Source organism: Triticum aestivum, chromosome 4A (genome assembly GCF_018294505.1).
Source record: "Triticum aestivum cultivar Chinese Spring chromosome 4A, IWGSC CS RefSeq v2.1, whole genome shotgun sequence".
Classification (NCBI taxonomy): Eukaryota; Viridiplantae; Streptophyta; class Magnoliopsida; order Poales; family Poaceae; genus Triticum; species Triticum aestivum.
In genome coordinates, this window is record NC_057803.1 from 745,773,745 (window position 1) to 745,793,165 (window position 19,421).

At 45.1% G+C, this 19,421-nt stretch overlaps 1 protein-coding gene and 1 pseudogene across 1 annotated transcript; both read left to right on the forward strand.

Moving 5' to 3' along the window:
- Positions 1-297: 297 nt before the first annotated feature.
- LOC123088549 (putative disease resistance RPP13-like protein 1) lies at positions 298-5,660 on the forward strand. Its single transcript, XM_044510750.1, has 4 exons — positions 298-643; positions 759-844; positions 1,209-5,145; positions 5,280-5,660. The coding sequence occupies exon 3, from the start codon at positions 1,244-1,246 to the stop codon at positions 4,445-4,447; it is 3,204 nt and encodes a 1,067-aa protein (XP_044366685.1). The 5' UTR covers positions 298-643; positions 759-844; positions 1,209-1,243; the 3' UTR covers positions 4,448-5,145; positions 5,280-5,660.
- A 7,198-nt stretch (positions 5,661-12,858) lies between these two features.
- Positions 12,859-19,268, forward strand: LOC123088552 (putative disease resistance RPP13-like protein 1; annotated as a pseudogene).
- The last annotated feature ends 153 nt before the right edge of the window (positions 19,269-19,421 follow it).

The window sequence follows — 19,421 nt, forward strand, 5'->3', positions numbered from 1 at the left end:
TGAACCTTTTAAAAGGGCAAGTAGCTGGATCAGATCTATTATTTCTGCCTCGTTGGGCATATCTCCCATGTGATAGACAAGATCTACTTCTCACCCGCCTTGTCCTTGCCCCAGTGGGTTTATTCGTTCTCGCCTGCGTTAATTAGTAGATCTATTCACGTTATCGATGGATTCCCGCAAACAGACGCTGTCCCTGCTTAGCTTATACCACCAATTAATCATACCTAAATTTGCTTCTGGCATATCATATTCTCGCTGTAAAGAAATTTCTGATATATTGGTTAATATTATGGTGTATTTGACTTAAAGAGGCATAGTTTCCTGTTTTCTGCTTCTAGGTGTGCAGTGCAGGGAAGGACCGGATACCCATTGCATCTTATAATGCCTAGCTTACTTTATGTACTTTGTTAATTATCGATCAGTGAGCTATGTCCACATTGGTTACTGGTTAGTTTATTAGCAAGTCCAGTCAGCTAAGCTTTAAAAATGGGCAGGTAGCTGGATCAGACCTTCTATTGCCTCGCTGAGCTGCTTGGTGGGGATTTCAGCCTCCTCTCAAGTAGCTGGATCAGACCTACTACCTGCCTCTCGCTGAACCTTGACTCATCGCTCCTACAAAGTTGTTCCTCATTCCATCATCTGTGTAAGCTCACCACTATGTTCCTCTGTTTTCCTCATCAAATCTGGATGTATGGTTCTGTTTATCTTCTCTGTTGCTGCAACCGGCTAATTTAGCCCATGATTTTCTACTCCAACAGGTTTCCTATCCATTGTTATATTTATCAGTTGTTTCTACTACCTCCGATCTGGAAGCACTTTCATTGCTCGTCTATCATTTATTCAGGTAATTTCCCATACTCAAAGTAGTATTCTTAGTTTGTTTCCATTGTCTACCGATCTGCCAGTAGGTTTCCCTATCCCCATTGCAGTCGACGAATTTATCTCCTCATTTTGCACTCCAACATGTTTTTCATCAACCACAAGTCCAACAATTCCAATGTTCGTCCTTCGATTTATTCAGGTCATTCCACAGTCCACACCAAGAAAAATCAAGGAAAAGAGCAGAAATTTCTCTTTATAGCTTTTGCTCCTATTTTCCCGGTGTACCTGTTCATCTCCATGCTAGGTGTTCCATCATTATGTATCTTTATTGATAGAATTTGTTCTCTTATTTCCCCCTATAAACAACCCCTTAAACTCTCTTTCAGACTAGTGCCCTCAGCAGAAGAGGAACAGTCCTCCGATGACGGAAGTGGCCTTAGCTATAGCTGGCTTAAGATTGGCTGCATTGCCGGTCTTGAAGAAGCTCCATGCTAATGCTTCAACATATTTTGGAGTGGACATGGCGCGTGAGCTCCATGAACTGGAGACCACAATCTTGCCGCAGTTTGAGCTGTTGATTGAAGCAGCAGACAAGGGAAAACACAGGCCCAAGTTGGACAAGTGGCTTCAGGAACTCAAAGAAGCATTCTATCTCGCCGAAGACTTGCTGAACGAGCATGAGTACAACCTCCTTAAGCTCGAAGCAAAGGGGAAATATTCCTTGTCGGCCAATGCCTCCTTCATCAAAAGCACTTTTATGAAGCCTCTGCATGCTGCATCAAGCAGGTTGTCCAATCTGAGCTCCAAGAACAGAAAGCTAATTCAACAGCTGAATGAACTGAAGGCTACCCTGGCGAAAGCCAAGGACTTCCGTGAACTGCTCTGCTTACCATCTGGTTATAATGCAGAGAGCCCCATCATATCATCAGTTGTTGTTCCAGAGACCACATCACTGCCGCCTCTGAAAGTGATTGGTCGTGACAAGGATCGGGATCACATAATAGATCTTCTTACCAAGACAACTGCTACTACTGAGTCTGGTACAGCTATGTACTCGGGTTTGGCCATTGTTGGAGCTGGAGGCATGGGAAAGTCCACCTTGGCACAACTTGTTTACAGTGACAAGAGGGTCAAAGAATATTTTGATGTGACAATGTGGGTAAGCATCTCACGCAAACTTGATGTCCGCCGTCATACACGAGAGATCATTGAGTCTGCCTCTCAGGGGGAGTGCCCACGCATTGATAACCTTGATACTCTGCAGCGCAAGTTGACAGACATCCTGCAAGAATCAGGGAAATTCCTACTTGTGTTGGATGATGTTTGGTTTGAACCTGACAATGAGAGTGAATGGGACCAACTGTTAGCTCCTCTAATTTCCCAACAGATGGGAAGCAAAGTTTTGGTAACTTCTCGACGGGATACATTTCCAGCTGCTCTTTGTTGTGAAGTGTGTCCTCTGGAAAACATGGAAGATGCTCAGTTCTTGGCACTCTTCAAGCACCATGCATTCTCTGGACCAGAAATCAAAAATCTGCAGCTTCATGAAAAACTTGAAGATTTTGCAGAGAGGATTGCTAAAAGACTTGGACTATCTCCTTTGGCAGCAAAAGTTGTGGGTTCCCAGTTGAAACAAAAAACACATATCAATGCATGGAAGGATGCTTTAACTATAAAGATTGAAAAATTAAGTGAGCCCATGAGAGCTCTATTGTGGAGTTATAAGAAGTTAGATCCATGTTTGCAGAGGTGCTTCTTATATTGCAGCTTGTTTCCAAAAGGCCATAAGTATGTCATTAATGATTTGGTTTATCTTTGGATGGGTGAGGGTCTTGTTGATTCATGTGACCAAAACAAGAGAGTGGAAGATATTGGGAGGGATTGCTTCAATGAGATGATCTCCGTTTCGCTTTTTCAACCAGTTTCTGGGAAAGACACTCCAAAATACGTTGGCCCGTGTTATGTTATGCATGATCTCCTGCATGAGCTGGCAGAATCACTCTCCAAAGAAGATTACTTCAGATTGGAAGATGATAAGGTGACAGAAATACCATCCACTGTCAGATTCCTATCTGTTCGTGTTGGTAGTATGCAAAAACACAAGCAAAGTATCTGCCAGCTACATCATTTACGCACTATTATCTGCATAGACCCCCTAATGGATGATTTAAGTGATCTTTTTAATCAGATACTACAAAATTTGAAGAAGCTGCGGGTACTATCTTTGTCATCTTACAACAGTAGTAAGTTGCCAGAATCTATTGGTGAGTTGAAGCACCTTCGGTATTTGGACATCATCAGAACACTAATTTCTGAATTGCCAACATCACTGTGTACTCTTTACCACTTGCAATTACTTCTGTTAAATGTCAAAGTTGATAGTTTCCCTGAGAAACTCTGCAATCTAAGGAAGTTACGACATCTTAAACGACTTCGAAATACAATAGCCATGTCAAACGAAGAATCGCTGCCTCAAATTCGTAACATTGGCAAGCTAACTTCGCTTCAACAAATTAAGGTATTTTCTGTGCAGAAGGAAAAGGGATATGAGTTGCAACAGCTCAGGGAGATGAATGAGATTCGTGGCAGTTTATGTGTCACAAATCTTGAGAATGTCACTGGGAAGGATCAAGCCTTAGAAGCAAAGCTACATCAGAAAATTCATCTTGGTGGGTTGAAACTTCTCTGGAGTTGCGAGAATAGCACAAATGCGGAGGCTAATTTACATTTGGAGATTTTAGAAGGCCTAATGCCACCGCCTCAACTTAGGCACCTTAAAATTTGCGGCTACAAATATCCAAAATATCCATGCTGGTTAATTGATGGTTCGTATTTTGAGAATTTGAAATCTTTAACTTTTGTTGATTGCAATGCATTACAATGCCTACCATGCAATGCATGTCTATTTGAGAATTGCTCTTCACTTGTCCTCAGCAATGTGCCGAACCTGAAGACATTGCCTTGTCTTCCACTAGGCCTTAAACTTTTAGAAGTTGACAAATGCCCATTGCTCATATTTATTTGCAACGATGAGTTGGAGCATCACAATATCATGAGGGGAAACCACTTGGCATCACACCTTGGTTTAATCTGGGATGTGGATTCAGGAAAGAATATTAGGAGGGCACTCTCATTGGAACATTCATTTCTGAAGGAGCTCGTGATATTGATGCATGCTGATGTGTCACATGTTCAAAATCTTGAAAGTGCTCTAAAAAGAAAGAAAGATGAAGTATTGGTAAAAGAGGATATCATCAAGGCATGGATAGACTGTCACGAACAGATGATTGGACTCGTGTATGGAAGGAGCATTGGGCTGCCGCTGGTTCCACCATCAGGACTTTGTGAACTTTCTCTTTCTTCATGCAGTATTACAGATGGAGCTTTAGCTGTTTGCCTTGATGGCCTGGCTTCACTGAGAAAATTGGTCTTAGAAAAGATTATGACATTAATGGCACTTCCTTCAGAAGAGGTCCTCCAACATTTGACAAAACTTAATCACTTGTCCATCGGAGGTTGCTGGTGTCTCCGGTCATTAGGGGGTTTACGAACCGCTACCTGTCTCTCAGATGTCAGATTGAATTCCTGCCCTTCTTTAGAATTGGCATGTGGAGCAGAATGTTGACCATTATCCCTTGAGAGCCTCAGGGTAACCCGTTGCATGCTTGGAGCTGACTTCCTCTGTGCTGACTGGCCACACTTGAATAGTATTCTCATAAGCAAATGCAGAAGCACTGCATGCTTGTCTGTTGGTAGTCTCACCTCTGTTAAATTATTCTCACTGTATCACTTGCCAGATTTATGTTCTCTCGAAGGATTGTCTTCGCTGCAACTTGAAGAAGTGGATTTGGTTGGTGTTCCGAAACTCACCCCCGAGTGTATCTCACAGTTTCGAGTCCAGTACTCACTCGAAGTTAGCAGTCCTGTAATACTCAACAACATGCTCTTGGCTGAAGGTTTCACAGTTCCAACACGGCTCTCTCTTGCAGGATGCAAGGAACCATTCTTTTCATTTGAAGAATCCGCAAATTTCACATCTGTCAAGGGCCTGAGTTTTGTTAGTTGTCAAATGATTTCCTTGCCAACAAATCTGAAGTGCTTCCCCAATCTGACTAATCTCATCATCTATAACTGCCCCAAATTGTCATCTTTACCAGATCTGCCATCCTCCCTCCTGAACATATCTGTATGGGGTTGTTCTAAGCTCTTGAAGGAGAGTTGCCGAGCACCTGATGGAGAAAGTTGGCCAAAGATTGCGCATATCCGCTGGAAGACAATTGGTTAAAGTGTGATTTAGTTTCCCACTTACAAATAAACCGAAAGGTAAACTAGCTTCAGTCGGGCAACCTTTGCACTCTCAAGGATATATAGCCTTACGTTGTTTTTTTATCTTTCAAATTCAAATACTCCATTTATTTCAAAGTATCCTTCATTTGTGTACTTCAAATTAATGGCAGGCCGAAGATGTGTGCCCTCCAGCAAGCTTTTTCTGAGGTGCCTCGGGCTGGCTCATCTTGTAGTTCAAACTCTGTCTCCTACTTGACCGGGTGGTGCTGGTCCCCTCGGTTGGTCTTCTGCTTTGCTGATTGCCTCATGCATTGCCCTCTTGCACTCCACCACCTCCTGTCCTCTGGTGGCACTATCAAGGATGCTAGATTTTGTACTCGTGTTTTCAGTTATCTTTTTCTTCATGCTTTTATTCATGTACTGGACAAGTGCCGAAAGTAGCATCTAATTTGCATCTCGTAATAGTTGTGCTGTTTTGTTACCTTATCCTGGAGTATGTCATACTTTTTGTTTGTATGGATTTTAATCGCTATCTCTTGTATGTTGTTACATACCATGTGACTGAAGGTCTCTGTTACCATTCACTCCCATAATGAGTTATGTGATGTATTGCAGTACTTGGGTTTTCATACTTGATACAGTGTGCCCTGTGCCATGAGCATTTTTCTTGCATGATCTTCAGGCTTTTGTTGGTCTAGAAAGCCTGCTGCTTCAGACCTTCAGACATTAACTATCTTGTGGAGGTATTCCTTGCTCTGTTTATTGTATTCTGGCTGAGCACTTTTGATTGCATATATGTGTCTTGTCTGGTCTATATATGATGCTGGTTTATGTGATAGGAGCACCAGTTTATGTATGGCAGTTTCCATGCGAGGCATCAATGTAATTATCAAGGCACATACTGTTATTTTGGTGTAGAAATGTCTTTTGCTGGGGAGCAAACTGCGAAAGACTGTGATGCATGATGGCAGGATTCATTCCAGGAATGTATGTGCCGAATTACCAATACCTGAAGAAGGCTCTGTTGTTGCTTATATAGCTTTGATTCTTTGTTCACGCGAGAAGGTGTTTTAGTCCCAAAATAAGTGACTCAACTTTGTACTAAATTTGCTAACTTTGGGATGGAGGGAGTAATACCATCCAAAATCAGGACGCGATTTGTTACAGTCCGAAAGACACTTACTGTGTGTGGCCTGATGATTTCTCTGACTTTGTATCCGGGCGATTGCGCTGGGGCTATAGTTTTTTTCGCTCAAAAAGGAAAATAAATGGAGCAAATTGTTGCTGGTTTTCCCTTGTGCTGGCAAACTGCTTTGCATATTGATGATAGTACCATCTTGTGCCTAGTTCTGGAAGTAAGAAATGATGAGCTGACTACCATGATTTGCTGACTACCTTAATTAGGGGTGTTCCACTAGTCAAGAAGAAGCTCACAGACATCATGCATCGACTTAGCTCTGGCCGCCAGCATAGAAGCCTTTGTCTGTTGATGTCAATTATATGTAGGTCAGCATTCCGTTCCATGTTGAGATTCCACCAAAAGTTCTGGCTGAAATCACAGGTACAAGAATAGGTGGAGCAAAGTTTCACTAGTGCTCTCATTTGGCATCCTCAACATATAATTTTTTTCCAAAGCATAAGCTCCTTCGTGTTTAGCCTGTCCTGAATCAGTAGCCTGAAGAAAACGTTTGTTTTTGGCAAACGGCAGGATTTTCAAATCAATTTGAAGGGGACAGGCATTGCTCGAAGGTTGATAATGGCATTGTATATCTTCTTAGTAGCGTACCTTGATGTTTTTTTTTTTTGCAGGAAACGTACCTTGATGTTCACTATTATATGTGAGTAGAGAATAATACATCAAAAGGGGCTTGATTGTTTTTGAAAAAAAAGAGAGCATCAAATTAAATTGCTCTTTGAGAAAGAAAAATAAAATGTGCGGGTGTAATCTGATGACAGTGATGTTTAAATTTGTTTTTTGGAAAAAGAGGGCGTTCAAATTGCGTATTCTAAGAATGGAAAATAAATGCGCGAAGGTAATCCGATGATAATAATGAGTTTATTTATTTGTTACAAAAGCTTTTAGATTTGGCTCCGAGAAAGAAAGAAAATGCACAGAGGTAATGTGGTGCACAAAAACTGAGGACATGGTGCCATAGTGAGAACATCCATCTATGCAAACAAGGCGTCCGTCTTTATGGCTCCAATTAAGATGGGCATCCACAACCTCTCAACCATCTTAAGGGGCTTTGGCAATATGACGGGCCTTTGCACCAACTTCCATAAAAGTTCGGTGGTGCTCATTCGATGCAATCATATCCTTCATAGCATTCCGGCAACTAGAGCTTATTTCCCTATGGAATACTTGCTCCAAGTCTTAGGAAGGTTGACTTCCAATATCCTGAACAATGATGAGTTTATTTATTTATATTTGCTCGATATGAGAATAATTGGTCTTTGTGGAATAAAATTTTGAAACAACAAAATTTGAATTTGGAAGAACAGAACAGTGAAAACATCCGAATATGGGAAAACCAGATACATAAGGAAAATAAAGATCTAAGATCTTAAATATGTTCTGGCGTTAAAAAATAAAATAAAAAAGCCAAGTGCACATGTCATGCGTGGAGGTAATCTGATGACTATGATTTTTAACCTTGATCATTTTTGTTTAGTTGCTAATTGTGCAGTGCAGCACAATGGGTCACCATCTCACCTATTGGTGTGCTCCGTTAAGAGCACGACTTGATCCTCATGTTCAACCCTTATAAACAAGTGTAGGTATCCTTAACTTGCCGATGTGGGACTAAAACAACTTCTCGGGTGCACACAGAACCGCATATATACGTTCAGGTTCGGAGTTGAAAACTCACCGGTGTACATTTTCAGATAGGGATGCAACAAAGCGGGGCGGATCGGGCGCCGCCCTGCACGGCTGCACCCCTATGTTCAGAGACCAGAGTCTCTGTTTTCTGCCTTTTGCTCATCTAGAAGCATCATTTTAGATGCTGCTGCTGCTGCTGTGGTAGACCGGTGATCAGTTGATCTTATCGAAAGGAAATTATACTCCACTTCACAGCCTCCGGCCGTGCCGCTCACCCTAGCCGGCGACATCACGGCCTGCCACATTGTCCCCGTCTTAGCTCAGTCCTCGTCCCCAACGCAATCTATCTACGAAATCGACCCAGACGCCTCATATTTTGAGGCAACCGAAGGATAATAAATTCATTGTTTGTTCACCAAAAAAATTCTTTTCAACAATATTTATTCCTAGTACTTCAAAAAAAAATTGAAGTCACCAACAATTCTGCAACGGAGCAACGGAGGATGAGGCAGGAACTTGACAAGCACCACATCTGATCCCATCAGGGCCGTCCATACCACACGAACAGCGGTGGATCGACCCTGTTAGCCTCCCACCGGTCCGGTCCACGCGGACGCCAAACTCTGACCCATCCCCTCCCCTCTCAGCTTCGTCGGCTCCGGCGACCGGCGACCAGCGGCGAGCCCTCCTAGTCCGGCCCCCCAGGTCCATCTCCCACCCACCTTATCCTTGCTCTGTGCCGGTTAGATCCCTTCGCGTTCTCGGGTTCGGCGGGTTTATGGAGAAGGAGCAGGACCAAATTCCAACCCTATCAAGTTTCTGTTTGTAACGAGAAGGTTTCAGGTTTCGCTATGCTGAAACTGTATTCTCCCTGTCCAGTATTTATGGGGATTGCATTTTTGGGTGGGTTCTTGTATGTTTATGCAGGGCTTTTGTACAGTACTGCTGAATGAACTCGATCTCATTCCTTGCCACCAACGATTTATTTGTATGGATGATTAATATCGAGAAAAAGGGTTTCCCCCGCTTTATAAATAAAGCAACAATCACCGAGCAAGTCGATACAAACACACACCCCACACCAACACAACACACACACCCAAGGCAGATACAAGGATGCTGAAAACAGCAACATCACCCCAAACTACTCCAAGCAAACAACGGATAAAACCCTAAGCACTACTTTGAAGTAGTCGGAGCCCTCAACCGTGGAAGAATCACCATGATGAGGAGAAGCCGTGCATGACGAACAATGGGCTCCAAGGCGGTGCCTTCAAGAAGGGAACGACGCCGGATCGCCGCCACCGCCCAATCCAAGGATTAGAGTTTCCCCCGGAGCACCACGGTTACAAGCGAGATACCGCGACGACGCCTCAAGAAGGGAACGACGCTGGAACGCCGCCACCGCCGGCCTGACAAGACAGAGCGGGTTTTCACCCCGGCCAACACTCACTGTCACCAAATTGGGGTACGGACAGCCGCGCCACCACCATTGAACGACACACCCTGGCCACCATGCCGCCCACACGGCCATGGTGACCGGACAGCGCCCGAGCCGCGTGCTACGCCCACAAGCACCCTGGCTCCCACCAGCAGGGCCGCCGCCCAAGCATCCGAGCCCCATCCTCGACCACGGACACACAGTACCGACACGACCGACCGGAAAGGAGCAGACTTTCCACCCCAAAGCGGAAACCTTGGCAGGGTTGGTGGCCTCGGCGGCCAGATCTGGGCCAGAGGAACTCCGGCGGCCACGGAGCAGCCGCCAGATGCAACGGAGGGGAACCCCTGCCCCCTACCCGAAGTCCACAGCCACCTCCGGCAAGCCCACCGGCACACCAACACCTCACCATGGAACCACCCCTGCCTGTCGCGCCCGTCCCTGAATCCGTAGGGGAGGAAGGAATCTCACCCGAGTAAGCCGCAGACAACCACACGCCGGAGCAAGTCCCGCCGGTGCCGCGAGCAGACCGGCCGACCACGGGCTCCAGCCACGCCGCTGCAAGCCACCTGCACGCAGGTCCCAGGAGGACCTCCGCCGCCACCCCGCGACGCCCGCCGCCACCGGGGACCAAATCTGCGAGGATCTGGCCAGGAGTGCGCCGGCCCGCCACCGCCCGATCTGGCCCTGCCGCAGCCGCCACGCCGCAAGCACCCACCAAGACGCCACCGAGCCGCCACCAGGGACCTCCGACGCCATCCCGACGGATCGCCGCCGCGCCGCTCGCCCCCGCCATAGGCCAGCGCCCCCGCACGCGAAGCCGTCCCGCGCCGGCCATGGACCACGGGCGGAGGGGAGAAGAAGGCCCCGCCGCCGCCCCAGCCGGCCGGGCTTCGCCCGGCGGCCCCGCTGGGCAGCGGCGAGGGAGGCGGGCAGAGGATGGGGAGGAGGGGGCGGCGATTTGGGTTCCCCTCGGGGCGCTCGCGGGAGCGCCGCGAGAGGTATCGCCTTGGATGTAGTTGTCCCGGACGCTATCAAAGCACTCCATGGATGATTAATATCTGAATTTTCTTCCTAGCATATTCTCGCCGAGTTTTATTCTTTTTGTTTGTTCCCTGAAGAGGATCCTTTGAAAAGGAATTCTGATATCTTGATTTCCCGCGGTGCGCTTGACTTACAGACATGCCGTTCTGTTTTCTGCTTGTAGGTGTGCAGGACAGGTAGTAAATTAAGTGGGTAAAGCAGGAAAAGACAGGAAATTGCGCGTCAATTAAGTAGGGTCCTGCTTAATTGAGTGGGTAAAGCAGGGCGAGGGGAAAGTACATGAAAGTGCGCGTCCATTTGAATGGCTTATTCAAAGCTTCAAGCCTTTTGGAACCATGGTGCTGGCCCCAACACAAGTTAGTGACATTCATACTCGCATTAGTTTTATGGCTCTTTCTTGGTACTTGCCTCTGATTACTTATAATTGTGCGCACTAGCAACATTGATAGTGACTCCTCAGAGTAAACTATGGTCCTTTCTTTTTACAAAATAGTTAGGATACTAACAACCTTTGATTAGAGATCATTTAGCTGATTACTGGACTAACTGTAATTTTGTTAATCAGGCCTTTTTTAAACAAAAATTCGCCATTGCCGGGGATCGAACCCGGGTCACTCGCGTGACAGGTGGGAATACTTACGACTATACTACAACGACTTGCTTCTGGGAAACCGTGTGAACTGTTACAGTATGATGAAGGGATCGATGTATCCACAGAGGCAAGGAAGTCTGAGCAAGGGAAAATCAGATAGGCAGGTGGTTCAGGCAGGATACAAATAGCTCAACTGCCTACCTATGCGCTAGTACGCGAAACTAGAAAAGTCATTTATTCTTTGTTAGGTATATATGTACATTCTTTGCAAAGCTGGTTGTTATTGTCAATGATGACTATTATATATTTAGTGGTACGTACACTGGTGCATCAGCTAGAAACTCGCTACTTCCTTTGTGGAAGACCTAGAAGCAAGCACTCCGTCAAAATCTGTACACTTCTATAGTAGTTTAAAAAGTTATTAGGCTGTACAGAATACCTTCCTTTTGAGTATGTAATATATGGATGCAACTTGAAGGAAATTATGTTACCTTTCCCTGCAGGTTGAGCATCAATCGGGTCATATGTTAATCTTGGTCATATCTTTCACATCTGCGAGGATGGTTCATGGAAATGAGCCAGTGATGGCGATGGAGAGAAAAAAAATGATTTTGATGGGTTAATACGATCTCCACCAGACCACCACCATGTCGATAGTTCTCCACTCCTGCACGCATGGTAAGGAGAAGAATGTGTTTCTAACTCGTGAAGTTTCTGCCTTTCTGGGGTAACAAACTGGTGTTGTATTTGCAGGGTCCTCTACTACTGGTCTGATCGTATAGAGTTAGGTATCCGCTAAAGCTTTTTTGATGCAGAATACTCCAGTGTGCGATTTCTCGTAACATGAATCAGCTTGACCATTGCCTTATTGACTAGCTAGAATCTCTCCCAGGTGATAGATAAGATCCACTTCCCACCATTTAATTGCGTAGTCAGATCGATGGATACTCCCTGCTTAGTTTATACCACCAACTAATGATACTCGAATTTACTTTCTGGTATATCATATTCTAGCTGTAAAGGAATTTCTGATATCTTAATTATATATGCTGGATTTACAGAGACACTCTTTCCTGTTTTCTGCTTCTAGGTATGCAGTGAAGATAGTAATTCGCCAGTAAAGCAGGAAATGACATGAAAGTTGTTGTCCACAATCGTCAGAGTGAGATCGATACAATAGCTACTTGTCGATGGCAACCAAACCCATGGAAGAGAAAATTGCTAGATAAGGAAGGGCTAGGAGCAGAAGAATATGAGAAGCACATGCTAGTTCGTCAAATGCCCTCTCCGGTTCTTGCTGTGTCACCAACTGCAGACTGTGTGGCTACATTGGATACCGTAGAAACAGCGCATGGATTTGGAGAGATGTTATGGCTGCAAATGCCATATGAAAAGAGAAATATTTCTTTTTTTTTAGAAAAGGAGGTACTCTCAGTGGAACACTCATCTTAGAAAAGGAGGTACTCTCAGTGGAACACTGCAAACCCCCGGCCTCTGCTGTCTGTAGTTCACGCAGATAGCTCAACTGTCCGCCTTTGCTGGTTGAAACTACAAAAGTAATTGCTTCTTAGGTATGTATATTTGTTTCAAAGCTGCTTGGTTTATCAATGATGAGTATTATGAATTTGGTGATATGTACTCCAGTGCATTAGCTAGAAAATTGCTCCTTTCTTTGTTGAAAACTTAGATGGAAGCACTCAGTCAAATTTTGTGTGTACACTCCTATAGTAATTTGAAAGTAATTAGGCTCTACAAAATCCCTTCCTTTTTGAGTATGTAATTTATGGATGCAGTTTGAAGGAAGTCCTATTTTCTCACGATTTCCTTGCGTGTGGAACATCTATAAGGATGGTTCCTGGAAAGCATGAAGAGCCAGCGATGGTGATAGATACCAACTGGTTTGTATTTAGTCACACACTGTTGTCCTCTGCTACTTTATACTTCAATTATCATCGGTGAGCTGTGTCCACATTGGTTACTGGTTAGTTTATTAGCTACTCCATCTCAGCTAAACTTAAAGAAAGGGCAAGTAGTTGGATCAGATCTGGTATTGCCTTGTTGACCTGCTGTTTGGGGATTCTGCCTCTCATTCTCTTGCACCACAACATTGTTAGCTCCTACTATCTGCGTCTCCTGCGTCTCTGCACCGGCTCCTACTACTCTCCTTCTGTGTAAGCTCACCACTATATTCTGATCTGCTATCCTCTACAAATCTGGCTGTAGGGTTCTTTTTATTATCTTCGTTGCTGCAACAGGCTAATTTATTTCGTGATTTCTCAGTCGGACAAGTTGTTCATCTATTGTTATATTCACTGGTTATTTCTACCTGCGATCCAGAAGCACTTTCAGTTGCTCATCTATCGATATTCAGGTCATTCCGCACTCTGAAAATAGTATTCTTAGGGGCTGTTTGGTTTGTGCCCAAGCTAGCCACACCAAAATTTTGGTATGACCAATGCAGGGGCATGACCAAAATTTTGGTAAAGTAGCATCGTTTGGATTGTAGCCATCCGAAATTCCTGCCCTACATGCGCATGCTAATAGTGTGAGGGTCCCATTAACTAATTACTGCCAAAAGTGCCTGCTCCCTTGCTGCATGCATCATATACTTAATAGAAAATTGAACAGTACCTGGGACCCATTGAGACAGGGGGACAAAACGAGCTGCCAATGTTTTGGCGGAGCTTTTCCACGCCCTGGTCTCGCCAACGCGTTGGCCAAATTTACATAGGCGGACGCCGGCTGTGGTTGGCGCGCCAATTTCTTGGCAGCAGTCCAAACGGCCACCAATTTCTATGGGCGAGCCAAAATATTGGTATGGTAAATTTTGGCTGTGATCCAAACGCACCCTTAGTCTTTGCCATAGTCTACTGATCTACCAGTAGGTTTCTGTTTTCATATCACCGTTGCAGCTGATTAATTTATCTTGTGGTTTACCGCTTCAACAGATTTTTCATCCATCACTGAGTCCAGAAACAATTCCAGTTCTATCTTCAGTTTATTCAGACCAAAAAATAAAAACCCTACAACTCAATGGAAGTTGCATTAGCTAGCGCTGCTGTGAGTGTTAGCTTAAAAGTGGCTGCATCTCCAGCCTTGAAGAAGCTCCTTGCTAATGCTTCAACATACCTTGGAGTGGATATGATGCGTGAGCTCCATGAACTGGAGACCACTATCATGCCGCAACTCAAGCTGGTGATTGAAGCAGCAAACAAGGGAAACCACAGGCCCAAGTTGGACAAATGGCTTAAGGAACTCAAAGAAGGCTTCTACATGGCTGAAGACTTGCTGGACAAGCATGAATACAACCTTCTCAAGCTCCAAGCAAAGGGCAAGGATTCCTTATCGGCCAATGCTTCCTCCATCAGCAGCACTTTTATGAAGCCTGTGCGTGCTGCGTCGAGCGGGCTGTCCAATTTGAGTTCTGAGAACAGAAAGCTAATTCACCAGCTGAATGAACTCAAGGCTACCCTGGCGAAAGCCAAGGAATTTTGTGAGGTGCTCTTCTTACCAACTAGTTATAATGCAGAGAGCCCTGCCATACCATCAGCTGATGTTCCTGAGACCACATCAATATCACCTCTGAAAGTGATTGGTCGTGACAAGGACCGCGACCGCATAATAGATAGACTCACCAAGACCACTGCTACTACTGAGTCTAGTGTTTGGCCATTGTTGGAGCTGGAGGCATGGGAAAGTCCACCTTGGCACAACTTGTTTACAATGATACAAGGGTAAAAGATTATTTTGATGTCAGAATGTGGCTATGTATCTCACGCAAACTTGATGTCCGTCGTCATACACGAGAGCATCGAGTCTGCCTCTCAGCGGGAATGCCCACACATTGATAACCTTGATACTCTACAACATATCTTGTCAGACATACTGCAAGAATCAGGGAAATTCCTGCTTGTGTTGGATGATGTATGGTTTGAACCTGGCAGCGAGAGGGAACGGGACCAGCTGCTAGCTCCTCTAGTCTCCCAACATATAGGAAGCAAAGTTTTAGTAACTTCTCGACGGAATACATTTCCAACTGCTCTTTACTGTGCCGAAGTGTGTCCCTTGAAAAACATGAAAGATGCTCATTTCTTGGCACTCTTCAAACACCATGCTTTCTCTGGACCAGAAATCAGAAATCATGCAAAACACGGAAGATTGCGTGAAAAGCTGGAAAACTTTGCAGAGAAGATTGCTAAAAGGCTTGGACAATCTCCTTTGGCGGCCAAAGTTGTGGGTTCCCAGTTGAAAGGGAAAACCGATATATCTACATGGAAGGATGCTCTAACTTTAATGATTGACAAATTAAGTGAACCTATGACAGCACTGTTGTGGAGTTATGAGAAGTTAGATCCATGTCTACAGAGGTGCTTCCTATATTGCAGCTTGTTTCCAAAAGGCCACAAGTATGTCACTGATGAGTTGGTTCATCTTTGGATGGCAGAGGGCCTTCTTGATTCGTGCGATCGAAACAGGGGAGTTGAAGATGTTGGGAGGGATTGCTTCAAGGAGATGATCTCTGTTTCGTTTTTTCAACCTGGCAAAGATCGCAAATACTATGTTATGCATGATTTCCTTCATGATCTGGCAGAATCATTCTCCAAAGAAGATTACTTCAGGTTGGACAATGATAAGGTGATAGAAATACCATCCACTGTTCGACATCTATCTATCTGTGTTGATAGTATAATGCATCACAAGCAAAGTATCTGCAAGCTACATCATTTACGCACTATTATCTGCATAGACCCCCTCACGGATGATGTAAGTGACCTTTTTAATCAGATACTACAGAATTTGAAGAAGTTGCGCGTATTATTTTTGTCATCTTACAGTAGTAGCAAGTTGCCAGAATCTGTTGGTGAGTTGAAGGCTTGAAGCACCTTCGGTATTTAAACATCATCAGAACTCTGATTTCAGAATTGCCAAGATCATTGTGTACTCTTTACCACCTGCAGTTACTCCTGATAAATGATAAAGTTGTGAGTTTGCCTGAGAAACTCTGTAATTTAAGGAAGTTACGGCATCTTGACTGGCATGATTATAGAATGTGCGATCCAAGGAGAAAAGCACTGCCTCAAATTCCTAACATTGGCAAGCTAACTTCACTTCAACAGTTTCAGAAATTTTCTGTGCAAAAGAAAATGGGATATGAATTGCAACAGCTGAGGGATATGAACGAGATTCGTGGCAGTTTAAGTGTCACAAATCTTGAGAATGTCACTGGGAAGGATCAAGCCTTAGAATCGAAGCTGAATCAGAAAAGTCATCTTGGCAGCCTGCGACTTGGATGGTGTTGCAAGAATAACACCAATGGAGAGGATAGTTCACATTTGGAGATTTTAGAAGGCCTGATGCCGCCACCTCAACTTGAGAATCTTACAATTGACGGTTACAATTCTTCAAAATATGCAGGTTGGTTACTTGATGGTTTGTATTTTGAGAATTTAGAATCTTTGAGGTTTGAAAATTGCAGCGCATTACAAGGCCTACCATCCAACACTGAGCTATTTGGGAATTGCTCTTCACTTACCCTCTTCAATGTGCCAAACCTGAAGACATTACCTTGTCTTCCACTGGGCCTTACATGGTTAGGAATATCCAACTGCCCACTGCTTATATTTGTTTCCAATGATGAGCTGGAACATCGAGAACAGAGCGAGAATATCATGCGTATAGACCACTTGGCGTCACAACTTGGTTTACTCTGGGAGGTGGATTCAGGATCAGATATTAGGAGAATACTCTCATCGGAACATTCATTTCTGAAGCAGCTGATGATATTGATGCATGCTGATGTCTCACGTGTTCATAACCTTGGAAGTGTCCTTGGAAGAAAGAAAAATAAAGTGGTTAAAGAGGATATCATCAACGCATGGATACACTGTCACGGGCAGATGATGAGTCTCGTGCATGGAAGGAGCATTAGGCTGCCACTGGTTCCACCATCGGGACTTCGTGGGCTTTCTCTTTCTTCATGCAGTATTACAGATGAAGCTCTAGCTGTTTGCCTTGATGGCCTCACTTCACTGAAAAGTTTGTCCTTACAAAAAATTACGACTTTAACCACACTTCCTTCAGAAGAGGTCCTCCAACATTTGACAAAACTTCACCGCTTGCTCATTGTAAGTTGCTGGTGTCTCAGGTCATTAGGGGGTTTACAAGCTGCTACCTCTCTTTCAGATGTTAGATTGAGTTCCTGCCCTTCTTTGGAGTTGGCACATGGAGCAGAATGTTTGCCATTGTCCCTTGAGAAACTCAGTATAGACAATTGTGTGCTTGAAGCTGACTTTTTCTGTGCTGACTGGCCACACGTGAATGGTATTCTCGTATCAAATTGTAGAAGCAGCGCATGCTTATCTGTTGGTAGTCTCACATCTGTTGAATCATTCACACTGTATCATTTGCCAGATTTATGTACGCTCGAAGGATTGTCTTCCCTCCAACTTCACCACGTACATTTGATTGATGTTCCGAAACTCACGCCTGAGTGTGTCTCGCAGTTTCGAGTCCAGAAGTCACTCTATGTTAGCAGTCCTGTAATACTCAACAATGTGCTCTCGTCTGAAGGTTCCATCGTTCCAGAATTTCTCTCTCTTGAAGGATGCAAGGAACCATTTGTTTCGTTGGAAGAATCTGCAAATTTCACATTAGTCAAGACCCTGAGATTCTGTGGTTGTCGAATGATTTCCCTGCCAACAAATCTGAAGTCCTTCTCCAATCTGAAGAGGCTCGATATTTATAGCTGCCCCAGCATATCATCTTTACCAGATTTGCCATCCTCCCTCCAGCACATAAGTGTATGGTATTGTAGTGAGCTCTTGAAGCCATCCTCCCTCCAGCACATAAGTGTATGGTATTGTAGTGAGCTCTTGAAGGAGAACTGCGGAGCACCTGATGGAGAAAGTTGGCCAAAGATCGCGCATATCCGCTGGAAGGAATTTAGAGATAAACTGATTTAGATTCCCACCTACAAATAAACTGAAAGGTAAATGAGCTCCCATCGGCCACCTATGCACCCTCAAAGATGTATGTAGCATTTCGTAATATATATGCACTTGCTTTTTTTATAATTCAAATACTGCATTTATTTCAAACTTCCATTCATTTGTTTACTTCAAATTAATGGCAGGCGGAAGATGTGTGCTGTCCAGCAGCAACCTGTTGTTAAAGACGCATTTGTATTCAGGTTCAGGATATCCCTTGAGGGCCACGGCATGGTAGTTAGGGAGTTTATTCTCTTTATGTTTATCTCTCTCTTATCTCCTAAAACCCTCCTGTAATATCTCTTGATAGTTAGCCTTGACGCTGCTATCTCCTATACCGACCCCCCGATCAATATATACCTCGCGGGTCTCCATGTATGGAGATTGAGACGCTTACCCATAGGTTTCTACATAGTATCAGAGCTAGTCCCTTCCATCACATCTAGCGCTATCAATCTTCATCTACCATGTCGTCTTCCACCTCTGCCATCTCCTCTGGCCTCAACAACAATACATTTGAACCTCTTACCCGCACCAACTACATCCTATGGCGCGCTCAAGCCAGATCACAGATCATGGGGCGCTGGCCTATATGGTTATCTCGATCAAACCATTGAAGAACCTTCCAAAACAATCACCACCAAAACCTCCGATGGCAAGGACCAGGCTGTTGTGAACCCTGCCTATGCCCCCTGGTTAATCCAGGACCAACAGATCGTAGCTTACCTTCTCAGGAATCTCTCCAAAGAGGTCCTCGTCCAGGTTGCATCGCTTGAGCGATCACATGCAATCTGGAGTGCTTTAGGGAACATGTTCTCCGCTGTTTCCCTCTCTCGCGCCAACAACATCCGAGCCGCTCTCACCAACGCACAGAAGGGGTCCCAATCCGCCTCAGCGTACTTCGGCCACATGCGCTCGCTCTCCAACGAACTCGCGGCGGCGGGCAAACCCATCTGTGAGACAGAACTCATCTCCTTCATCATCGCGGGCCTCGACATGGAATATCAGCCGATCGTCTCTGCGCTGGACGTCCGCACCGAGCCGATCACCGTCGACATCCTCTTCTCCATGGTGGCGAACTTTGACCAGCGGGTCGAGATGTTCCACGGCAACGGCGGCGGCACCTTCAAGTCGTCGGCAAACATTGCTTCTCGTGGTCGCGACAACAAGGGCAACTACCGCAACCAGAAGGGCAACGGTGGTGGCTCTCGTGGCGGCGGCGGTGGCTACGGTGGCGACGGCGGCTATGGTGGCACCAGCCACGGCAATGGAGGCGGCGGCTACAATGGTGGTGGCGGCTACAACGGTGGTGGCAACTACCACCCGAGCAACAACCAAGGCGGCGGCGGGGGCTATCATGGTGGTGGTGGCGGCTACCATCACCAGGGTCCCCCAAACGGTGACAACAACGCGCGGCGCCCCACCCCC